At 36.2% G+C, this 25,954-nt stretch overlaps 2 protein-coding genes across 2 annotated transcripts; both read right to left on the bottom strand.

The window, feature by feature from the left end:
- Positions 1-7,367: 7,367 nt before the first annotated feature.
- Positions 7,368-8,309, bottom strand: LOC113176362 (olfactory receptor 10K1). The gene has a single exon (XM_026380828.2). The coding sequence runs from the start codon at positions 8,307-8,309 to the stop codon at positions 7,368-7,370; it is 942 nt and encodes a 313-aa protein (XP_026236613.2).
- A 16,485-nt stretch (positions 8,310-24,794) lies between these two features.
- On the bottom strand, positions 24,795-25,736 carry LOC144249230 (olfactory receptor 10K1). Its single transcript, XM_077791497.1, has one exon. The coding sequence runs from the start codon at positions 25,734-25,736 to the stop codon at positions 24,795-24,797; it is 942 nt and encodes a 313-aa protein (XP_077647623.1).
- Between the last annotated feature and the right edge of the window lie 218 nt (positions 25,737-25,954).

Here is a 25,954-nt window from a genome sequence, read left to right on the forward strand (position 1 = left end):
CTTTAATTTCTTTCCTTTGTCTAATTGTTCTGACTAGGTTTTCAATGACTATGTTGAATAGAAGTGGTGAAAGAGGTCATTCCTATCTTGTTCCAGTTTTTAGAGGAAATGTTTTTAATTTTTCTTCATTTAGAATGCTGTTGGCCTTGGGTTTAGTATAAACAGCTTTTATAAATTTGAGAGATGTTCCTACTCTCTCTTTAGTTTTCTAGTATTTTGAACATGAATGGATGCAGAGTTTTGTCAAATTCTACTCTGCATCTATTGATAGAATCAAGTGATTCTTGTGTTTAAGTCTATTGATGTGGTGAGTTACATTTATTGATTTCCATATGTTGAACCAGTTTGCATTACCAGGTGGAACCCCACTTGATCATGTATGCTATCTTTTTAACCTGTTTTTGTATGTGATTTGCCAGAATTTTATTGAGAATTTTTGTATCTATGTTTATAAGGGATATTGGCTTGAATTTTTATTTCCTTGATGTTTCTTTTTCTGGTTTTAGAATTATGGTAATGCTAGCATCACAGAATGAATTTGGAAAGGTTTCCTTCTTTTTTAATGTATTTTTCATATGCACATCTGATATTAAATGTTGAAAGCAAAGTATTTTTATCTCTAAAATACCTTGGCTGTGTTTTGAGACTCAATTGACCACACCTACATAGACACACACACATACACACACACACACACACACATTTTTGATTAGCTAAATTTTTGTACATATGTTCACTTTAAACTATAGATGGAGACGATTGGTGCATTACTATTCATTTAAAAGTTGCCCCAGTTGTCTTTGTCTAGGAACATTTCTGGAAAAAAAAAATCACAGATCTTCAGAAATTATTTTTAAAATAACTAAGTTTTTAATTATTTGATTTTCAGTCTGATAACATTTATCATAATAGTGATGCCTACTAATATACCTAATCCCTATTAAAGTAGCCATAAATACTTTCAAAGAAAAGGTCACATCCCTGAACAGAGAATGATGGAAAAGAGTCACTTTGGGAAATCTGATAGGTCCTATTAAATTCCATGCAAATGGATTTAATTATACTGTGAATCATAACTTGTTCAATTTCCACCCCCCTTGAACAGTGAAATTCATAAACATTCAAGAAAAATCAGCAAAATAATTTTTGACTGATTTTCGATATTTATGTGCAGAATAACTATTTTCTGAAGTGTTTGAAATGGTCCTGTCTCTTTCTCCTTCACTTGCTTCACCCATCCATCATCTCACACCTCTAACTACAGATGCACTGGGACTTCACCACAGCTAGAGCAAAACAGGATCTATCCGTTCTAGAGTCACTGATTTTTGTTTAACAAATTGAATCTAGAAGAAAAAAAAAATGGTAAATGGGTCATTAGGGTATGAAAAGAAATTGAAACTGAGTTTGGGGACTTGACACAATATTTTCTGTAGAAAAAGGGCAGGGAAATACAAATTAGTTTTCATTTTCTAGCATAAGGAAATAAAGATGATAATTAGCACAGAATAATTTTAGCCACTTAGAATTCCAATGAGTAAAATCACCTTATAACAATTTTGGTAAGAATAAAGGATGAAGGAAAAAAATAAAACAAAGGATTCAGAAAACTTGAACAACAGAATCAGTAATGCATATCTTCTAGTTATGTGTGGAAACTTAACTTTTTTTTTTTACAGAAAGAGTATGTACTCTGTTCACAAGCAACATGAAATATCTGTGACTGTTGACTCTTGCAACAGAAACTTCAACCATGTCACAAATCGGAAAAGGTAGATACGATTTTCTAATTGAATAGGATAGACATGATAATACTGGACAATAATATAAGAAGGTCTTGCTACCAGAGACCTGTAAAATGCTTATTGAGACAAACGGAAAATAATATGTAAAATGAAATGAGTTGTAGAAAATAATGTCAATTATACTCCACAATTTATAATATACAGTAAATTTAAAGAAGTGATTAAAGAATATTTATACCTTAATTTTTACATGAGCAAAACATTTAGTGACAGTTTTCAAAATATATCATCTCAGTGCCATCTAAACTATTTCAGACATTCTTTAGTAACTCATTTTTAATAAATATTTAAAAATCAAATGTTCAAATCCAGAATGTTAAAAACTATTTTATGTTATTAAAATATAAAAAATTCAAAGGATTTGAAAAAGTATCACTGATAGAAAATTTAAAAAATGAAACTTAAATGTGATGAAATATTTGACTATATAAAATAGGACATGTATTTACAACAAAAGTACAATCTGCACGCTTAGAAAGAAAACAACCAATGGAAAATCACCAAAAAATATTGTTATAATGTTAATAACGAATATATTACAAAATGATGGAGAAGATCACTAAGGATCTAAAACTAAAACTAGTTGTAAGCACATAGCTGATAAAATATAACCAACATAAAAATTCATTTCACTTCCTTTAAAATCAAATTGAGATCATGTGCAGTCATCAAACTAGAAGCAGTGATTTGGGTTAAATGACCACCAAAAAATATTCACGAACAAGATTTAAATTAGTTGTAAATTTGCACAAAGAAATTCAGCAAACTGGATTAGAAACGCACACCTGTAATCTCAGCTGCTTGGGAGGCTGAGGCAGAAGGATCACAAGTTTGAGGCTATCTGGACAACTTAGCAAAAATCTTTCTCAAAAAAAAATATCTATATCTATCTATCTATCTATCTATATATATATATATATATATATATATATATATCCCCCATACCAAAAAATGGGGAAAATCTTTTGAAAATATATTGTGCTCCTTGAGTATATTCATCCACCTTATCCCAGTAATTTCACTGTATGAAATTACCTCACTATAACCGATTTACACACAAACATGTACTTATAAAAAGATAATTTGTAAGTCATAACACAAGATGAAAATATGGGGCTTAAGAGAGGTGGTAGTACTTGTACTATGAAGACTATGAACCAGTGGCAGGTGACTTTCATTTCGGTACTTATTCTTCTATTGGGTGACTGTGTGACCTGGGAGCAGTATTAACCTCTCTGATACAATTTTCCCATCTAGAAGGTGGGCTTTCATGAGCATAAATGTAAAAGCACAGGTAAAGTGCAGAGAACAGCACCAGTTATACTCGAACCACTATGTTAGTAATAAATTATACTAGTATTTACTTCAAGAGCATCTTTCTGTGTTTGTGTATGTAGATGTGCACATAAACGCTAGATTGCAATTAGTATTTATTTATTACTTTGACTTGCAAATGGAGCTATGGATCTGGAATATACAAATCAATGGGCTGAACAACTGAGTCAGCCTCATCTTAATGGATGATGAACTTTCTTTACCTCTTCTGGCTCCCTGATTCCCATATCTAGTGTTTTTGTCATAAATGATTCTTCTCTAGAGGCAGAACTATAGAATCTGAAGAAGATCAGTGTTTCTGAAAAGAAAAATAAATGTTTCATGACACTCTTTATTTACAGTTTTATTTTCTTGTTAATCATCAAGACTGAAGGGAGAAATTAGAAGAGAAAAATTAAGGCAGGAAATTACAGATATATTTAAAATTTCCTCTGCTGTTCCTGGGAAGAGCAATTGGAGATTATTATCCAGAGTAAATTGGGCAGCATGGATACAAGAAGGTATGGTGTTGAGGACAAGGAACAGCTGAGAATTGGTTTATAAACAATTTAGCTGATAGGTGGCAGTCCTGGGGACATTAAAATGTACATTTAACCAAGTAACTTCTTACTCGAATCCTATAATGATCCCTGGAAAATTGTAAGTTTCACATTTCATAGCAAAAAAAGAAAAGAAATTTAGCGTGGCAATCCACAGTCTTCTTTCCTTCTGCCAGATTGGATCCGCATGTTTTAATCAATGGAATTTCATGTAGTTCACTGAGCCCTCAGTGAGCCATGTCATGACAGCCATGTCTTGCCTAGGCAGTTCCTCTGATGGTTCAAGTCATTTTCTCCCAAATCAGGTTCCCAAGAATTCTTTAGAGTTAACAGATTCAATGGGCACACATTAAGTTTTATCTACTCCGTGAGGTGTTCAGAACACATCAAGAAATAAAACAGAAACTCTACTCCTATGAAGCACATATTCTACAAACTCACACCTTTTACATTATTCTAGACACTGACTTTCTTGCTCAATGCTATTTGAGCTTTTATGAAGCAAAACCAGGTTGCTATTCATTTGACAATAGTTTATGTGCAAGTACCACATATGAATCTCACTCAGTATCTATAAGGAGGCCCTTTGTCTCCCTCATTAGATTAATTCCAAAGTACTTTTTTGATATTATTATGAATGGGATGTTTTCATATTATTATTTTTTTACAGATTAATTATTGGAGTATAGGAAGGTGATTGATTTATTTATGTTGATCTTGGATCCTGCTACTTTACTAAATTTGTTTATAAGCTCTAGAAGTCTGGTAGAGTTTTGGGGGTCTTCTAAATATAAGATCATGTCATCACCAAACAGAGATAATTTGACCTCTTCTTTTCCTATTTTTATCCCTTTAATTTTCTTCTCTTCCTAATTACTCTGGCTAGAGTTTCAAGGACTATGTTGAATAGGAGTGGTGGAAATGACATCTTTGTCTTCTTCCTGTTTTTACAGGAAATGCTTTCAGTTTTTTTCTGTTCAATATGATGTTGGTTTGGTTTTACTATATATATTCATACTATTGAGTATATATCCAATGTATATGAAATCAGTATGTTGAAGAGATATCTGTACTGCTATGTTTATCATAGAACTCTTCACAATAGCTAAACTATGTATTTAATCTATTTGTCCATCAGTAGATTCATAGGTAAAGAAATGGGGTGCATATACAGACAATACAAAACTATTCACCTGAAAAAAAGATGGAAATTTTGTCATTTCTGACAACACGAATCAACCCAGGAAGAACTATTGTAAGTGAAATAAGCCAAGTACAGAAAGACAAATTCCACATGATCTAACATCTATATTGAATTTTAAAAGTCAAACAATAGATGAGAAAAAAAATGATGATTACCAGAGTGCTGTGGGTACAGAGAGGAGGAGGAGGGATATTGGTCAAAGGGTACAAAATATTTACTAATGGGAGAAAAATGCTAAAGAGATCTTTTATACATCACAGTGGCTACAACTAATAACAGCATATCACATACTTGAAAACTGCTAAGAGACGATTTGAGATTTGTTCATCACGAGCAAAAAATAAGTATGAGGTAATGCATATGCTAATTGTATTCATTGAGCAATCATATAATGTATACTTAGATTAAAACATCATGTTACATACAACAAAAATATTTTTATCAATTTGTTAGTTAAAGATATTTACTTGTTGAGCTGGGGATGTGGCTCAAGCGGTAGTGCGCTCTCCTGGCATGCATGTGGCCCAGGTTCGATCCTCAGCACCACATACAAACAAAGATGTTGTGTCCGCTGAAAACTAAAAAATAAATAATAAAAAATTCTCTCTCTCTCTCTCTTTAAAAAAAAAATATTTACTTGCCTCTAAATAACTCAGATATTTCTTATTTCAGGGCATATGATTATGTTTCTCCTGTCTAAAGGGATTTCCCCCAATAATCCCTTTTATTGGACATTCTTATTTATACTTCAGGGTATAGGTGAAATGCCCTTCTACTGGGACAGAGTAGAGCCAAGCAAGGGCATCAGGGGGGAGTGAGAGGGAAGGGTAAGGGGGTCACTAGAGATTGAAATTGACCAAATGATGTTATGTGTATGCACAAATATGTCACAATGAATCCCACTATTACAAATAAATGTGATGCACCAAAAATTCTCTAAATGTCAATTGCTCTGGTATAACAGCCCTATATTATTTAATCTAAATTAGATTTCTTTAGTCTTCCCTCTGTTGAATCATGTATGCATTCTCTTTTATTAACCAAACTTACAATGATTCTCAAGTGTTTTCCTGACTTTATCTGATTAGTGGGATTGTTTTGAAAAAGAACATAATATTTATGATGTCAAAGATACCATATATTTTCTCTCCTCATACCAGGCAGGAGCTAAGGTAGTATCAGGTGTATATTAAGAACATAATGTAAATTGTTGAAATGATAAGAAATACAAAAAAGTACATCCTTCATGCCATGAAAACATAAAGAAGGGGGATCCTAATCCTATCACTGGGTTGCCACAGGTAAAAGGGAAAGTTTGGAAAGAGAGGGATGGCTGAGATTGCCTTGAAACATAAGATGGCATGTCCAAGTTATACAAAGAGGAGCTTCTGCAAAGTGAAGCAGCAGTACTTGAGAATACGTAGTCATGACAATATGGGGCCCAGCAAAGTTTTGTTGAGTTTCAGAAGGCAAAATTAGGCACTTAAAGGAAATGAATAGTGATAAATACAAAAATAATAATGTTGGAGAGCAGGCAAGACTACAGGATAAATTCATGCTCACAAAGGATCCCATTTGACCAGAGATGTTATTGGAGGTGTTTTCCGTGGATTTTCTGGCCATTCTAGGACTTCCGATCTTTTCTGCATTAATAGTAACTCAAAGCCTTTGCTTAGAATTATTTGAGACATTTTAGAAATTGATACAAAAGTTGATACAAAGGTACTAGTGTCTTTATATAGAATAAATTAGTATATGATTCAGGAAATTATGGGGGAGCTGACAAGGTAACAACAGAAAGGATATACATATGAACAGAAGGTGAATCCTATCAGGATGCTCCAGTCTCAAGGGAAGGACATAACAGTTTAATGTGTAATTTAAAGTGGTGAACGAGGGCACAAAAAGAGTCACTAAGGTTTGTTGCAGAATTGAAGGAGCCAAGGTTGTGCATTTTCTTCGGGAAAGGGAGGGGTCAGCTAGATAACCTGCTGTTCTATGGAGTTGACAGTTTAGATACCATCTTTGCTCTGATCAATTGCTCTTATCAGCTTGTACCTTTTGTCTCAAATTAGTCTTTGAATGACCAGTATGTAGTACGTTCACATGCAATTAAATTTTTCCTGGAACTGTAAAATACCTTTCCATATCCTCTTAAACTTGTTCAAGAAGCACTAATAGGAGAATGTTTCGCTTCATTGAGAAAAGTGTAAATTGTTCTTATGTTATAGAGTATTAGCATAATTAAATGAGAAATTAGGTAAAAGCACACATTTTGCCTAGCAAATAAAAGCCATGAAGAGTTTAAAATTAATTCTTTTTTTTTAAGTGAGAGAGAGGGGGAGAGAAAGAGAGAGAGAGGATTTTTTTAATATGTATTTTTTTAGTTATCGGCGGACACAACATCTTTGTTTTGTATGTGGTGCTGAGGATCGAACCCGGGCCGCGCATGCCAGGTGAGCACGCTACCCTAAAATTGATTCTTTAGTTAAGAGGAAACCAAGTCTTGCTCATTGTTCTTTGGAGGGCTGATTTGAATTCCTTGTTTCTCAGACTATAGATCATTGGATTGAACAATGGGGTGAGGATGGTATAAGACACAGATATCAGGGTGTCTTGGCTGGAAGAGTAGTTGGACTTGGGCCTCAAGTAGATGAAGGAGGCACAGCCATAGTGGACAGTCACCACAATGAGATGGGAGGCACAGGTGGAGAAGGCTTTGTATCTCCCAACAGAGGATGGGATCTTTAGAATGGAAGAGATGATGCGGACATAGGACACCAGGATGAGTAGCAGTGGGATGACCAAGACCAAGACACCCAGCATGAAGATGACCAACTGACTGAGGCGGGAGTGGTGAGATGCCAGTTTGAGGACAGGGGAGATGTCACAGAAGAAGTGATGCAGTTGGTTGGAGGAGTGGAAGGGCAGGTGAAAAACCAGGGAGGTAGCGACCAAAGAGACAGTGAAGCCACAGGCACAGGCAGCAGCCACTAATCCCAAGCACACCCCGTGGCCCATGAGCACTGTGTAGCGTAGCGGGTTGCAGATGGCCACGTAGCGATCATAGCCCATGGCTGCCAGCAGGAAGGAGTGAGAGCAGCCCAGGAAGAGGAAGGTGAACATCTGGATGGCACAGCCCAGGAACGAGATGGTCTTCTTCTGAGCCAGCAGATCCACCAGCATCTTGGGCACAATGACAAAGGTGTAGCTGGTCTCAGAGCAGGAGAGGACTGAGAGGAAGAAGTACATGGGGGTATGAAGGGCTCTGTCCAGCACAATGGTGGACATGATGATGGCATTGGTGCCCAGTGTGAAGAGGTAGACGAGCAGGAAGACCATGAACAGCAGCCTCTGGAGGCTGGCCAGAGCTGAGAAGACCAGGAAGACAAACTCTCTCACCACGGTGTCATTGGTCCACTCCATAGACAGCAGTTCTATACAGGAGTGCCAGGGACAGAGGTGGAGGCCAGGTCCCAGGAAGAAGAGCAGAAAAGTACAGGATCCTCAGTGTGAAGCTGGCATGTGACTGGTATTTCTGGATATTTTGGTAGAATTCCTTTATTTTCTCTTTAAAACATCTGCTAAAAGAAGAATTGATGCTAATATACCATAGAAAATTTAGTGGCTCCAGTTGGAGGCTATTTGTAAGTGAAAGACAGTTTGTATTTTTAGCCCAGGATTATGCTGGTGCCTAACAGATTACCCTTTTATCTTTTATCTGCCTTATTATTTTTTTTTGCTCAATGTAAACTGAAGGAAACTAACTCTCTAGAAATGAAAAATGTTAACTTCATCTATCTGAACCTGATCAGAATGTAGAATGAAGGATAAAATTCACCAAATTATGCTATGTGAGTGTATGAATAGATCTTAATGAATTCTATTTTTTAAATAAAGAACCAGTTAGAAAAGCCAATAAATAATCAGAAGGAAGATCATAGAATAAAGCAATAATAAGGAAAGGAAGGCTATATGACATGTAAGGGATTAAAATGGAGCAAATTATGTTATTGCATTTATGACTCAATGAAAATGAACCTACTACTGTGAATACTATTCAGACACAAACATGAAACTCAGTTTACCTAACCACACAATGGGAAGTGAGAGGAAGAATTACATGACCTCCAAGTGAAAGCAGGAGTGGATTTGTGTTGAGAACTTTCTTTTTTAAATTTTTTTGTGTTGAGAACTTTCATGCAGAGATATGTGGTAAGCATCTTGCATGCCTTGTCTCAATCATCAGTGAGGATGATCTTATGTTAGTACACAAATCAATAAAAAATTCAGATTCATTTCTGACAGACTGACCAAGAAGACAATTAGGAGCACTACTGGAGGATCCACAAACCAGTGCAAAACTCAGAGATGGGGCAGAAGATAACATTAAAGAAAATACATATTTTTCTTATTCAGGAAGAGAACAGTCACCAGGTGGTAGAGAGAGACTCTAACTTGGTGACATTTTTATGCACATGGCAGTTTTTCCAGTCTGAGTTTCCACATGGAATCCCAGAGTAATAGAGCTTTCCAGCAGTGGCTCACATCTTGCCTGAGAATGACAAAGAGAGTAGGACAATGGACATTGGAGAGGTTCCTCGTCCCTGCCAGAAAGCTCCACCTTTGTTGTAGTGGTAGGTCAATAAGGAAACTTTTGCAATTTTTGATGCTTGAACCAGTTTGTAAAGTGGTAGAAAGAATTATTTCTAAAGTGATTGTTAGGCCTTTGATGATATTATTTTTTCCATGCTGCGTTTTCCCACTGCCTGATCTGATAATAATAAGGTTTTCCCTGAATCGTTCACTACATATTAGCTATGTATAGTCTTCATTTATTTGTGTCTGAGGCTTTAACATCATTTCATGCTGAGGAATTATTGTCATATTCTACCATATATTAATTTTATTTTTACATATTTTTAGCCCATAGTAACACACATCTTTTTTCTAGACACTAAGTTGGATTATGAACATTTCTGGAATTGCATCTATACCTTGACTTTGGAGATAATACCTTTTTTCTTTCTTACTTTCTAAAAATGAGTCCTAAACACAGTTTATGAGCTCTATCTATATCACTACAACCTATTATTATTTACTATTGCTATTAACACCTATCATTATTAATACTTTATCACTATTACATATAAAAAAGGACATTTATAACTCCGTATTAAGCATGTGCATGTCTGTGTGTGCTTGTAAGTGTGTGTGTGTGTGGGGGGGTGTACATACTAGTTATGTCTTTTCTATACCAAGAAAGCCAAGTTTCTGAACATAAAACCTACCTCCTAGGATGCCTCTGTCCATTTCAAAACACTGAGGGAAAATTAAATTTATGATCATTGCTTATTCTTGGCTCATCATTGTCCCAGAGACTTTCATCTGGTTTCCTGAGAACTAATTCACTTCTGATGCTCACTCTATCTTGTGTTGTAAAAATGTAGAACACAGAAACTGAAATTCGCTCCTTCTGAAGGAGTCCTTCTATCTATCAATACTAAGGAAAATTAAGTTTAATTTTTGTCACTCCGTCTTACACAATCAGCTGATTCCACTGACATGGATTTTTACATGTAAATCCATGGCTTGGATGAATTGTGTAATTGATCATGGTCCTTTTATGTGATGTGTAGAAACCTAGCATCAGAGTTCATCTGAGAATTCAGCCCCATCTGCTGATGAGCACATCAAAGACCACACATAGTATGTTATCTGCAGTCCTATGACAGAAAGATATAGAAGAATGAAAATTAGAATTTTCTTGCAGCCAAATGTCTACAGTTATAAAGTGAATATGAAAGATCTCTCACTTAGGAGTGACGCTATCTAAATCTTTAGGTTTCTAGTTGTGCTTTTCAGGGAGAAGCACTTATTATAGATATATGGTCTCTCTAGTCTAAAGTGAATGGTGTGAACAAGAAGTGTAATAAGCTGTTATATACATGGAAGGTACTGAAGCAGAGGGTCTTTGAGTAACATTTTGCAGAAGAAGTTTTTACCTAAGAAAATAGTTTAATACAATGGTCCTTAGGAGTTTCTAACCCAGAGAATCAAGGATTCTCTAGCTAGTGCATGTCAAAAGTTCCCTTATGATATTCCAGAATCCATGAATAGAATTCAGGTCATGATCCTTGCAGATGATAGTTCCTTGTCTTGTATTTCTATATTCTCAAAAGTTTCATTGTGATTTCATATAATCTGGATTTAAATGAATACTCAATAGTTGAGGAAACTGAATATACTCAAAAAGAGAGAAATCTACTGAGCTCTTACATATGAAAATTTTGAGAAATTCTAACATTTATCTTTGGAAAAGAATTCAGTAATGAGCTAAGAGAAATTACACAGATAGCCTCTGAGAGTAATGAAGTAGAAAATTTATCTTTTTAGATATCCACAAAAATGTTTAATTTCTCCAAACAGCCTAATTAACATGGAGTGTAAGTACCATATTTCAATTATACCTAAAAACTTATTCCATGAGTAGACAGCAAGAGATGTAGAGCAGTGGGACACCTATTTCATCTAATCCATGAGTCAACCAGTTGGGGAAAATAAGAGGAGAGAATAGAGGAGGTGAGGGAAGGGAAAAGAAGGGAAGAAAGGAGTCTAGCTGAGTGTTACAGTACCATCATGTAGAGAAATTCAGAGAACTATGTAGAGCATTCCTAATCATTTTTAGTACCTGTGATGACAAGTAGCCCCCAATTCTCCTTTTATCCCTGTCACTTACCAGAAATGGCATCAGTAATCTCCATGAGGGGTGGAGGAAGAGTGTTCCCAACCACTACCTATCTCTCAGGTCCAGATCCTGCAAAGTCCCAGACTAGAGCACTGTTCCCACTGCCCAGCAGGGACCTACATTGCTTTCCCCTTTCCAATTAAGAGACAAGCAGCTGTTTGGTATCAGGGATTCTCTGACAAGTAGGATTTGGCCATATATCAGAACCTGAGAGAACAGCAGAACAGAAAGAATCTGCCTTAGGACGGAATCTCATATGCATCAAGGGAGTGAGTCTCCTCCATCCATCAGGACGTTCAGCTTCTCCAGATAAGTCACCTTCTTTAGAGGTAGGGACCAACACAGGTCATGGTTATTAGAGGCAAGTCCTGTGATCACCAGACTCCTGAGACTAGCTCTACTGCCCAGGAGACATTGTCTTGGGTTTTTTGGAAAACAAGTTTCTCAAAGGTGGCCTTAGATGAAGAGCCTTGGGAAAGGAGCCATTAAAATATAATCAGCCTGTGTATGCAAAGGAAGTTGAGTCCATCGGTCAGGGATTCTAAAGGACAGCCTAAAGGACAGTTCACCACAGTTCAGACTGTAAAGCAACTGACCAAGTAGAAAATCCTCATTGAACGTTAAGCCAAGATACTAGTACATTTGTACAGGGGCTCTCAACTTTAGTGTTTGTAAAAATTCAAAAGATATTTCATTATGAAATTCATTTTTCAGGCTTCTGCCCCCAGAATTTCTAATTGTAATTGATATATTTTGTAAAAACCTAAATCTTTATCAAATATCTCAAATCTGGTTGAGGCCTATCATTAAATTGTTTCTTGTTGTATGATTATATTTGTTTAAAAAAACCTATGGGGGGTGGGGATGTGGCTCCAGCGGTAACGCACTTGCCTGGCATGCGCGCCAGGGGCGCTGGGTTCGATCCTCAGCACCACATAAAAATAAAATAAAAGATGTTGTGTCCACCGAAAACTGAAAAATAAATATTTAAAAAAATTTCTCTCTCTCTCTCTCTCCCTTTAAAAAAACAAAACAAAAAACAACAACAAAAAAACCCTATGCACTATACAGTTGTCACTACCATCCAAACTAATCTGTAAAGTCAATATAATTGTACTAAAATTCCCAAATAAACTGTGAAGTCAACTTAACAATTGTTTTTCTAAATTTGCACGTAAGTACAACACCATTTAAAAAGGACAAGTGATGCAGGGACTCCTTGTCTTGGTAGTGAGATACCTCAGTAATAAAAAAGGCCATGAACCTGGTGCTGGAAAAGTTAAATAGTGTATAAGAGGCAAATAGAAGAACTCAGAAATTCTTTCATATATACATGCAAATTGATCATGCATGAAAGTGACCTCACAAGTCAGATTAATGAGAAAATCATGATTATTTCCTAAATAATGCTGGGAAACTTGATTCCCTTTATGGGCCCCTTTGCTCAGAAGGGTAGTCTGGTAGAATGATAAAACACCTTATTTAATGAACAGCACCAGTTCTGCAGCAGTGCCTGAAGGAGCCCTGTTTGCTACCCAAAGTAGTATATTCTCTGAAACATCACCCAATATACTGCTGCACAATTTTTGAACCATGTAATCTTGCAAATCAATAAATTAAAAAACGTGAAACAAAAAGAAAAAAATGATATAACATTGCCAAAGAATGTCCAATAAATTTATATAAAATGTTCTCCTACTAATAATCAAAATGTAAAAGTATTCAATATACAATTTTTGTCATTTTTCTTGGCTAGAAATTAAAATATTTAAAACAGTACATGTCATGGAGAAATCATCATTACATGTCATGGAGAAATCATCACTAATTATATGATGATTTCTCCATGACATGTGCAGCTCTTAAAATTAAAAAAAAAATTTCTAATTTGTCTGTTGTTTTTGCTAGAATACTTTTACATTTAAAAATGGATATTTGAATTACAAATCAGCCAATGCTCACAATTTAAATGTACAGTTTGGTAAATTTGACATAAGTTCAAATGACACCCTTCCCAATCAAGTTACAGATTATTGTTCTAAACCATGAAGGTTGCCTCCTCTCCCTTTGTGGTTATTCCTACCCAGCCTGGGTCCCAGAAAAAAAAACTCTTGTTGTATGATTATATTTGTTTAAAAAATTATGCACTCTTCAGTTGTCACTACCATCCAAACTAATCTGTAAAGTTAGCTGTAAAGCAGCTGTAAAGCAGCTGATCAAGTAGAAAATCCTCATTGACTTTGTCACAAACAACAACAAAAACCATCAGCTACACTGATCAACATTAATTAGATGAAATTAAACAACATATAGAAATATATTTAAAGGATTTGAAGCTGATAGATACAGATGAGACACAAAGCATATCCTACATGTGCATTATTTTTATTTTTTTATTTTTTTTGGTACTGGGAATTGAACTCAGGGGCACTGGACCTCTGAGTTGCATCCCCAGTCCTATTTCATATTTTATTTAGGGATGGAGTCTCAGTGAGTTGGGTAACACCTTGCTTTTGATGAGGCTGGCTTTGGCTCCTGCCTCAGCCTCCTGAGCTACTGGGATCACAGGCCTATGCCACAGCTCCAGGCCTACATGTACACTATTATCATCCTTAAAAAACAAAGTCAAGGCCAGGCCTGGTGGTGCACACCTGTAATCCCAGCGGCTCAGGAGGCTGAAGCAGGAGGATTGTGAGTTCAAAGCCAGCCTCAGAAAGGCAAGGCACTAAGCAAGACAGTAAAACCCTGTCTCTAAATAAAATATGGCTGGGGATGTGGTTCAGGGGTTGAGTGCCCCTGAGTTCAATCTCCGGTACAAAAGAAAAAAAAAAAGCCAATATTTAAAACTATTGAAGGAGCACTCACCCACTGAAATAAAAGCAAACCTGAGTCTCTTTTATTATTCTTTCATTTTATTCATGTTTGTGACTATTTAAATACTAATGAACTTTGACCAAAAACAGTCAAGTTAAAAGGATGTTACAGTCAAACCATTTAATACATACATGTTGGCACCATTTTATACATGTATATTGGCACCAGGAATTGAACCCAGGAGTGCTTAACAACTGAGCCACGTTCCCAGCCCTTTTAATATTTTATTTAGAAACAGGTCTTGCTGAATTTCTTAGGGCCTTGCTAAGTTGCTGAGTTTGTCTTTGAACTTGTGACCCTTTTGCCTCAGCTTCCAGAGCCACTGAGATTACAGGCATGTGCCACCAAGCCCAGCACAAAACATTATATTTTAACATAAGAAAAATTATGTATAACTGTGAGCAAAAATTCTGATCACTAGCAATAAAAAGAAAATATTATTTCTTGTCATGGGGGTGTCAAGATCTTCAAGAAATTCAAGGAAGAAAAGTTCAACAAGGAATTGACTACATGTACATACTGTTCTCAGATACCAAAGATACAGGAAAAAAACTTTTAAACATGCTAACACTCCAGGAATATTAAAAACTTCTAGCTTTTCTTTCTGAATTCCTTAGATTAAATGTTGTATTCAGAGATATGTGTGCTGAATCATTCCATGAAAAGACAAATTTGTGGTAGATTCATTTTTGAAGGAATATATATAATTGAATAAATAGACCTACCTGTAGATTCAAGACTCAAATAAGCGGGAATAAGAGTGAAATCATAGAACCTAAGTGTTATGTTTTTGACAAAGTAATACATTGAAACAAGGCAAGTAAGGAGAGAAGTGACAAAGGTAAGTAAAACTTTCTTATTGCTGCATAAATGATCAGTTGGATTCAGTGGATGTCACTTAAAACCAATGAATAAATAGCAAATGCATTAAAAAAAGAATACATGATTTGCTGTCAAAACAGAGCATGATTCTATGCATTACATAGACATTACATGCCTACAACAAAATGACTCAGAAAGGCTAAAAAATAAAGAAGGAGACAATTTACCAATTATAGACAACCTAAGAAAAGAACAAGTTGTGTTCTTAATATTTGGCAATTTATAATTCACACCAGGAGCATTGAGTGAACAACCAAACATACTTTCAATGCAGAGAGTTACAATTCACAAGTAAGTTGATATCTCTACGTCCCCACAATATAGATGCAACCCTCATAAGAAAGATATCATACAAAAGGTAAAAAAATAATGGGCAATACCAATACACCACTTTTCAAGAAGATCTGGAGGAAAAATATAACAAAGGATTAAGGAAATCTGAAGAGCAAAATCAGTAAAGCAAAACTTTTAGGTATGTATTTAACTTTGTATTTTTTTCTTAAAGAGTATATACTTTGTTTTCAAAGGACACAAAACATTTGTGATTGTGGACTATTAACTCACAACAAAACTTTCAACCACATCACAAAGGAGAAAGGATACAAACAAACTCCCTAATCTTAATATAATAGATTAATATGGGATAATAATATAAGAAGGTTCTGCCACTTAGAGAATTGTAGAATGCCTGTTGGGTCAAAGGGGTAATGATAAGTAAAATAAATTGAGTTGTAGAAAAAAATGCAATTATATTCCATTAATTTATCAGATATAGCTAAGTTTAAAGGAACGATTAGAATAAAGTTTATACCTTAATTTTTATGTAAGAAAAATATTTAGTAAATTTTTCAAAATATAAATCATCTCAATGCCATCTCAACTGTTTCTGACATATAATAACTCATTTTAATAAAAATTATAAATCAAATGTTCAACACACATAATGTCAAAATTATTTTGCTATTAAAATTCAAAGGATTTGAGAAAGTATCACTGAATAAGAAACCTGAAAGTCTAAATTTAAATATGATAAAATATCTGAGTAGTAAATAAGCAAAAATTAGACAATATTAAGTAGAACATTTATTTGCAACAAAAGCACAATCTGAAAGTTTGAAAGTAAACAACAAATTGGAAATTACTAAAAACATTGTTATAATGTTAATAAAATACATTACAAACTGATGGATAAGATAACTAAAGCTCTAAAACTAAAACTGTATGCAAGCACATAGCTTATAAAATATGACCATAGTAACCACAATGCACCCAAAATAAAATTTATTTCACTTATTTTAATATCAAACCAAGATCATATACACTCATCAGATTAGCAGTAGTGATCTGTATTAAATAAAGAGCAACAAAAATATTAACAAACAAGATTGTAAATTATTTTAAACTTTTGCACAAAGAAGTTCAGCCAGCTGTATGTAGAGACACACACCCATAATCTCAGCAGCTTGGGATGCTGAGGCAGGAGGATCACAAATTTGGGGCTGTCTGGACAATTTAGCAAGAACCTGTCTCAAAAAAATATATATATATATATAGATAGATAGATAGATAGATAGATATAGATAGATAGATAGATAGATAGATAGATAGATAGATAGATAAATAGATATGGCTGGCAGTTTAGTTCAATGATAGAGTGCTTCTGGGTTCAATCCCCAATCCCCCCAAAATGGGGAATATGTCATCAAAATATATTTTGCTCCTTGAGTATATTCATCAAACTTATCCCAATAATTTCACTCTATAAAATTACCCCACTATAACAAATTTACACACAAACATCTACTTACAACAAGATAATCTGTAAGTCATAACACAAACTTAAAGTATTGGGTTTAAGAAACACACACACACACATACACACACACACACAGACACTGAATGAGGACTATGGAACCAGAGGCAGGTAACTTGCATTTGGGTCCTGGTTCTTCTGTTGGGTGACTGTGTGATCCTGCAACACAGTCATAACCTCTCTTATACATTTTTTTTTCATCTAGAACGTGGGCTTTCATGAGCACTGAATGCATGAGCACTGGTAGGCAGTGCAGATAGCAGCGCCAGCTCTGCAGAAGCCACGCTGCTGGTGATACGACTTGCTATACTACTCTTTCTCTTGCAGGTCTCTTCTATCTAGACAAGTCTTCATTCCAAGACAGTGATGGCTAAGCTTTATGGTCATCCCATCATGGGGTCAGTGCATCAACTTAATGACCAACATTAACCGTTTAAAATCTAAATAGAGAGGTGGGAGAGGAAGCCACAGAGGAGGTCAAGGAAAGTACCTCTGACCTGACTAGTCTCTATTTAAAGAGAATCTTTCTTTCCCTCCTGTGGCTCCCTGGCTCCCATCAGTGGTATTTTTGTCATGAGTGATTCTTCTCTAGAGACAGAACTGTAGAATGTGAAAAGAATTGGTGTTTCTGAAAAGAAGAATAAATAGTTCATGACACACTTTATTTTCAATATTTTTTGCCTTTCCTCTTCAATCGTCAGGGCTGATGGGAGTAAATTAGAAGAGAAAATTAAGGCAGGAAATGAACAATATTTTAAAACCTCTTCTTAGGTTGACCTGGGAAGGGCAATTGGAGATTATTTTCCAGAGTTATTTGGGCAGCTGGTACACAGAAGGAAGGGTATTGTGGGCAAAGAACAGCTGAGAAGATGGCAGAGATAGAATAAATAGCAAAGTGGGTGTTGAAAAGTTTCAGGAGAAAAGTTGTTGAACCCCCATGCAAAGAAAAGACCACCCACTCCAATTTTAAATCAAATTAAAGCAAGCTTGTATTTGTGTACACAAAGAGAGCTAATCAGTGGCCATCTCCCCAATGCGGGCTAGAGACCAGCATCCCAGCTCTTCAAGAATGAGATTTTATAGCACAAAAGGTTGCAAAGGCGGGGGTGAATTGAGAACTTACAGATAACAGGTTTTTGACAAGCATAATACAAAGGCAGATAGTAGGTTAATGATCTAAATGGCTTAATATTTCAGGGTAGGAAGTAAATTCAGATCCAAATATCAGAATTTATGAGGTGCGTTGAGGTTTCAGAGAGGTTTGCTATCTGGTCAGGGGGAGCCAGGATTTATGAGGTGCCACTAAGGTTTTAGAGAAAAGCAAAGGCTTCCGCACCCTTCTCTTCCAGCTGCCATATTGGATCCCTGTCTTTTGATGGATGGAACTTCATGTAGTTCACTGAGCCCTCAGTGAGCCATGTCATGACAGCAATGTCTCTGTCTAGGCAGAGCCTCTGATGGGTCAAATCATTTTTCTCCAAATCAGGTTCCCAAGAATTCTTTCAAGTGAACAAAGATTCATTGGGCACACATTAAGCTCTATCTACTCCATTTAATGTTCAGAACACGTCAAGAAAGAAAACGGAAACTCTTGTCCTCATGAAGATATTGTTGAATATCTATAAACTCCCACATTTTTACATTATTCTAGATAATATTGCAAATCTAATGATTTCTCACATAGGTGGTAAAGTTACTTCCCATGATTGGTGAAAATATAAAGATGTATAATCTAAAGGAATCACTAGATTGCAGGAAAAAGACATAAATTCACATTTTTATATCAGAATTTTATTTGAGCAAATAATTTAATCTTCCTGGCTCTTAGTTTTCTGTCCTAAAATTTGAGGTATTATAAGGATTAAGGGACAACATAATTTAAAAATTTTATCCCAGAATGATACATGAGAGGCCCTAATTAAATATTGCTTTTTTTTTCCTTTTTTTTTTCTGTTTTCACTGTAATATGGATAACAGGGAAGCTCCTGCAGCATCTCCAATCTTGTTTATTTTCCCTAACCTGAACACCTCTTCCTGGGCACTGTCCTTCTATTCTTCTGGTAACCACCTGGCAGCCCTTCACTCTCATGTGGTTGTGGGCCCCGGGTGTAAGAAGACCTCAAGAATTTCCAAATTGACCATAAGTTAAAGGTGTAGCTGGCTATCACCTTTGAGACAGCATCAATGCCCTAATCCATAATTTTACTACCCAACCCCCTAGGGAGCCATTATCACATGGCTTCTGACACAAATTCCATCTCCCTGAAATTAGCCGTTGTGAACCCAGGGGAAATAGACCTGACATCAAGTTTGCCAAGTGATAAAATCTGGAGTTTATTGAGGGAATTAGTTGATTTCCTCTTTGGGACCCTCTGGAGTGGTAACTTAGTCTCTAGTGAGACTCTGGGCACGGTCAACAGAAAAGTCCTGGTAATCCTCTCCCTGGCCTTCCTCCTATGGTTACTGATTTTTATCCTTTGGCTGGAGGCATGGTGTTCTGGCTTTTGTACTTCTGAATTCCATCCTGTATTTCAAGGGGGAGAAGTGGGTTTGAGAAAAGAGAGATCAATGGCCCATAGGTGCCTGTGAGATCCACAGTGAGCGCAGCAAAGAGCAAGTCTGGGAGATGCAACATCACATTGGAACACTCAACTCTGCGACCCAGAACCACTTTATTTATCTTTCAATTTCAAAGGCAATATCGAGTGCCAGTTTCTCTTATGAATTGTATTTCCAGGATTGAGGAAATTAAGAAATTTAAACCATCTTGAGAAATTTAACCTCTGATGGACAAGGAAAGAGAAGGCACCGGACTGCAGAATAACCTGTGAGGGTTATAAGAGTGAGAAATGCATCCCGACATGATGAGAGCAAATGGAAAATAATTATGAATTAGATTATTGAGGTTAATAACTTCTTAGAGGAAGTCGTGCTTGCATGAAGCTTTGAAGTCTGAATATTGTGCAGACAAAATATAAGAAAAAAAAATTCAGGAGAATGTGTGTAAAGATTATGTGGCCGTGCTAGGGATGTGGCTCAAGCGGTAGCGCGCTCGCCTGGCATGCGTGCACCCTGGGTTTGATCCTCAGCACCACATACAAACAAAGATATTGTGTCCACCAAAAACTAAAAAATAAATATATATTAAAATTCTCTCTCTCTCTCTCTCTCTCTCTCTCTCTCTCTCTCTCTCTCATCTCTTTCTCTCTTAAAAAAAAAGATTATGTGGCATGAAACAATGTGCTATCATTTGGAATAGCAAGCACTTTGGTGGGAATTGTGATGATAAAAGTTAAAATTTACCTTCATATCTGATAGGAGCTATTGAAGAGTTTATAATCTGGGAAATTATCTGATGATATTTTTAGTTTAGAAAGATGATGATGGTAACATGAAACACTTAAATAGTGCTTGGTATATGAAGACACTGTTCTAAGTGCTCATCATGTTTTATCTAAGTCAGTCTTCATGACAACCTTAATGCCCCCTTGGTCTCAGTGAGAAGCCTAGCTTGGTGGTAAACCGGCTCATTGTTGCTGTAATGCAAAGGATACAGGATGATTCTGTAGAAAAGGGATGTGTTTAAAGAAATTTTCACCCATAGAATCATCAGTAATTAATGGCTAATTTAATCTGTGCTATAAGAATTAAAAAAAATAGTGAAGATAACTTTCACCTCTGTGGCTTGGCTGTGTGTGGATGGAGTTAACTTTCACCAAGATTGGGCATTAAGGTAGCAGAGGAAGCTCAAAGTTGGATTGGAAGGTCATTAATATGAGCAGAATCTCTCTCATAGCAGAAATTACACAAGAACCTGGATTATAACAAGGTTAATATCCAAACAGGAGTAAAATCAAATTTATTGTAGTAAAAATTAAGAAAAAACGCAAGTATTTGCCCAACACACAAGTAACAAAAGAAGATATAGATATATGCGATTATAAAAAATTAAAAACCTTTCTACATAGTAAAGTTAGTAATTATCAAATGGAGAGAAAATCTATGAAACAGAAGATATATGCTAACCATATAGCCAATAAAATTTATTATTAAAAATATATAAAGACTCACTGGGCATGGTGGTACATGCCTGTAATCCCAGTGGCTCTGAAGGCTGAGATGGGAGGATGCTGGGTACAAAGTCAACCTCAGCAAAAGTGAGGCACTAAGCAACTCAGTGAGACCCTGTCTCTAGCTAAATAAAATACAAAATAGGGCTGGGGATGTGGCTCAGTGGTTGAGTGTCCCTAGGTTTAATCCCTGGTACCAAATATATATATATATATATATATATATATATATATATATATATATAGAGAGAGAGAGAGAGAGAGAGAGAGAGAGAGAGAGAGAGGGACTCAAAGAGCTCAATAGTAAGGAAACAAGCATATTAAAAATGAGAAAATGACCTGAAAAGATACTTCTCAAAAGATGACATAAAATTGGCAAACATGTATATTTAAATAAATAAATACATACATAACAGCAATCATTGGGAAAATTCAGGTGTGAATCTCATACCTTTTAGAAAGACTATTATAAAGAATGAAAGACATGTGTTGAGGAGTGCTATAGTTGAGATATGGTTTGAGCATCCTCCAAAGGTTCATCTTGAGCTTGGTCCTCAGGATGCTGGTAATAGGAGGTGCTGTGGATCCTCTAAGAGGAGGGGCCTAGTGAGACATACTTAGGTGATTTGAGGGAGTGCTCTCAGAGGGGGTCTTGGGATCCCACTTTCCCTCTGCTTCCTGTTTGTAGATGTTATTTCTTCCTCCCAGAGGTGTAGCTATCATTGTCATTGCCATGATCCCAGGCAACCAGGAAGCTTCTCTTCAAAGCTGAGCTGATGGCAGTACCATGCCCTTGAACTTCTAAAGCAATATTTTCATTATCCAGTTAGCCTGCCTGAATTACTTTGGTGTAACAATAGAAAATAGACTAATACAGAGAGATTGTGGAGAACAGGAAATAATTACTTATTATTGATGGGAATATGAATTAATATAATTAATATGGAAAGCAGTATGGATGTTCTTAAGTAAAAAATAAAACTATCAAAGGATCCAGCAATTATTCTTTTGAGTATGTATCCAAAAGATATGACTTCAGTATGTTAAAGAGATAGCTGTAGTTTCATATTCAATGCAACACTTTTCACAATAGCTAAGTGGTGAAATCAATTTTTATGTCCATCAATGGATTAATAGATTAAATAGGATATATATACACATAATACAATACTATTCATCTGTTATAAAAGAAGGAAATCCTGCTATTTATGGCAACACGGATGGACCCAGAGAACACTATATTAAGCAAAATAAGCCAGGTTCAGAAAAAAAAAATTCACATGATCTAACATATGTATGTAGAATTTTTAAAAATTAAATTATTACAAATAATAGTAATGGTTACTGGAGGGCTGTGGGTAGGGATAGAGTTTGGGTGATTTGCAGAGAAGTTGGTCAAAATGTAGAAAATTTTTGTTAGATGGCAATAATATGTTAAAGAAAATGATTTTGCATCATGGTGACTACAGTTAATAACACCATACTGCTTACTTGTAAATTGCTATGTGTAGATTTCAGGTGTTTTTATCACATGTAAAAAAAATATATGAGTTACTACATATGCTAATTGTATGAATTTATCCATTACATACTTAGATTAAAACTTCACATCATACACAAATGAATACACATATCTTTTAAAATTTTCAATTGAAAAAAAAAATTTTAAAGTTATATTCTTTGCCTACCTCTAAATCATCCATATCATTCTTTTTTAGGGCTTATGTTTATGTGGTCCCCTCTGAAGTGATCTCCCAAAATGATCCCCTTTACTGGTGACTCCCACTTACATTTCAGGAAGTAGGTGAAATGTCAGCTCTTACAGGACAGCAATAGAGCAGAGCAAGGGTATCAGGGGAGTGAGGGGGAAGGAAAAGAGGGGCACTGGGCACTGAAATAGACCAAATTATGTTATGTGCATCTATTAACATGTCACAATGAATCCCAATATTATGTATAATATTAAAGCATCAATAAAAATTTAAAGGTCTATACCTCTTGTAAACCCATCCCATATTCAATGTAAATTAGATTTCTTATAGTCTTCCCTCTTCCAGATCCTGCATGCACTCTCCTTTATAAATTTTATAGAATTACACTGCTTCTCAACAGTTTTTCCTGACTTTATCTGCTTACTGGGACTGGTTTGAAACAGAGCATAAGGTTTATAATGGCAGACATCCATATGTTGTTTTCATCATACGTTTCCCATAGCTAAGATACCATCTGGTGTATATTAAGGAAGTAATATGTAAGTTATTGAAAAGATGAGAACTACAACAAAATAGGTCCTGTATGTCATAAAATCATAAAAAAAGCGGAGCCTAATCAAATGGTTGGGGTGCCGGGTGCGGCAGGTAAAAGAGAAGATTTAGAAAGAAAGGGATGGTGGAGATTGTTTTGAAATGTAAGATTTTATGTATAAGTTAAACAAAGAAGAAGAGCTTTTCTGAAGAGAGACAACAGCACTTGAGAATACACAGCTATGTCAGTTTGGGGCCCAGCAAGTTTTGGTTGGCTTCAGAATGTGCAACTAGGCACTTATGGAAATGGATAATGATAACTTCAGAAATAATAATATTAAAGAAGTAGGGAGAAACTACATAATAAATTCAGGCTCATGAAGAACGCTTGGTTTCATCTTATCTGATGAGGGAAATTATTGGAAGTGTTTTCCATGGATTTTCTGGCTATTCGGGGACCCTGATCTTTTTCTGCACTAACATTAATTCAAGCCATTGCTTGGAATTACTTGACAAATTTTAGCAACTGATGCAATGTTAGTAGCTCCTTTGGAGAGAAAAAAGTATGTTTGTTTTATATGGAATTTATGTGGGGGTTGACAAGGAAAGCCAGGAAGGATATATATATATATATATATATATATATATATATATATATATATATATATATATATATATATATATATATCACAGTAAGGGTCTCATTCATATATATTTATATATATAAATGTATATATGAATAGAAGGGGGATTCCATCAGGATATTCCAGCCCCAAAGGAAAGATAATGCACAGATAAAGACAGGTCAATGTGTAGTTTGAGGTGGTAAATGCAAGCGCAAAAGAGTCACTAAGGTTTGTTGCAGAATTGATGGGGCCAAGGTTGTGCATTGTCTTCAAGAAAGGGAGGACTCAGCTAGACAGCCTCTTCAGTGGAGTGAGACACTTTAACATACATCTTTTCTGTGCTCACTACTCTCATTTGCTTGAATGTACATTTGCTCTGAAGTCAGTTTCGAATGATCAATATGTTGTGCAGTTACATGTGATTAACTTTTTTCTTGTAACTGAGTAAACTCTTTTCATGTATTATTAAACTTTTAAAGAAGAATTAATGGGAGAAAACCAGAATGTCTTAGCTTTATTAAATAAAGTGTAAATTTTCTTTTCACATGAAAAATATTCTTATGTTATAGTGTGTTCGGGTAATTGAATGAGAAAATAAATGCAAGCACACATTTTCCTGGCAGTAAATAACCAGGAAGAGTTTAAAATTGATTCTTTAGCTAAGAGAAAACCAAGTCTTGCTCATTGTTCTTTGAAGGGCTGATTTGAATTCCTTGTTTCTCAGACTATAGATCATTGGATTGAACAATGGGGTGAGGATGGTATAAGACACAGATATCAGGGTGTCTTGGCTGGAAGAGTAGTTGGACTTGGGCCTCAAGTAGATGAAGGAGGCACAGCCATAGTGGACAGTCACCACAATGAGATGGGAGGCACAGGTGGAGAAGGCTTTGTATCTCCCAACAGAGGATGGGATCTTTAGAATGGCAGAGATGATGCGGACATAGGACACCAGGATGAGTAGCAGTGGGATGACCAAGACCAAGACACCCAGCATGAAGATGACCAACTGACTGAGGCGGGAGTGGTGAGATGCCAGTTTGAGGACAGGGGAGATGTCACAGAAGAAGTGATGCAGTTGGTTGGAGGAGTGGAAGGGCAGGTGAAAAACCAGGGAGGTAGCGACCAAAGAGACAGTGAAGCCACAGGCACAGGCAGCAGCCACTAATCCCAAGCACACCCCGTGGCCCATGAGCACTGTGTAGCGTAGCGGGTTGCAGATGGCCACGTAGCGATCATAGCCCATGGCTGCCAGCAGGAAGGAGTGAGAGCAGCCCAGGAAGAGGAAGGTGAACATCTGGATGGCACAGCCCAGGAAGGAGATGGTCTTCTTCTGAGCCAGCAGGTCCACCAGCATCTTGGGCACAATGACAAAGGTGTAGCAGGTCTCAGAGCAGGAGAGGACTGAGAGGAAGAAGTACATGGGGGTATGAAGGGCTCTGTCCAGCACAATGGTGGACATGATGATGGCATTGGTGCCCAGTGTGAAGAGGTAGACGAGCAGGAAGACCATGAACAGCAGCCTCTGGAGGCTGGCCAGAGCAGAGAAGCCCAGGAAGACAAACTCTCTCACCCAGGTCTCATTGACCCACTCCATAGACAGCAGTTCTATACAGGAGCACCAGGGACAGAGGTGGAGGCCCGGACCCAGGAAGAAGAGCAGAAAAGTATAGGATCCTCAACGTGAAGCTGGCATGTGACTGGTATTTCTGGATATTTGGTAGAATTCTTTCATTTTCTCTTTAAAACGTCTGCTAAAAAAGAATCGATGCTAAATATTCCAAAGAATAAGTGACTCCATTTGGGAGGCTATTT

Source organism: Urocitellus parryii, chromosome 11, assembly GCF_045843805.1.
Source record: "Urocitellus parryii isolate mUroPar1 chromosome 11, mUroPar1.hap1, whole genome shotgun sequence".
NCBI lineage: Eukaryota > Metazoa > Chordata > Mammalia > Rodentia > Sciuridae > Urocitellus > Urocitellus parryii.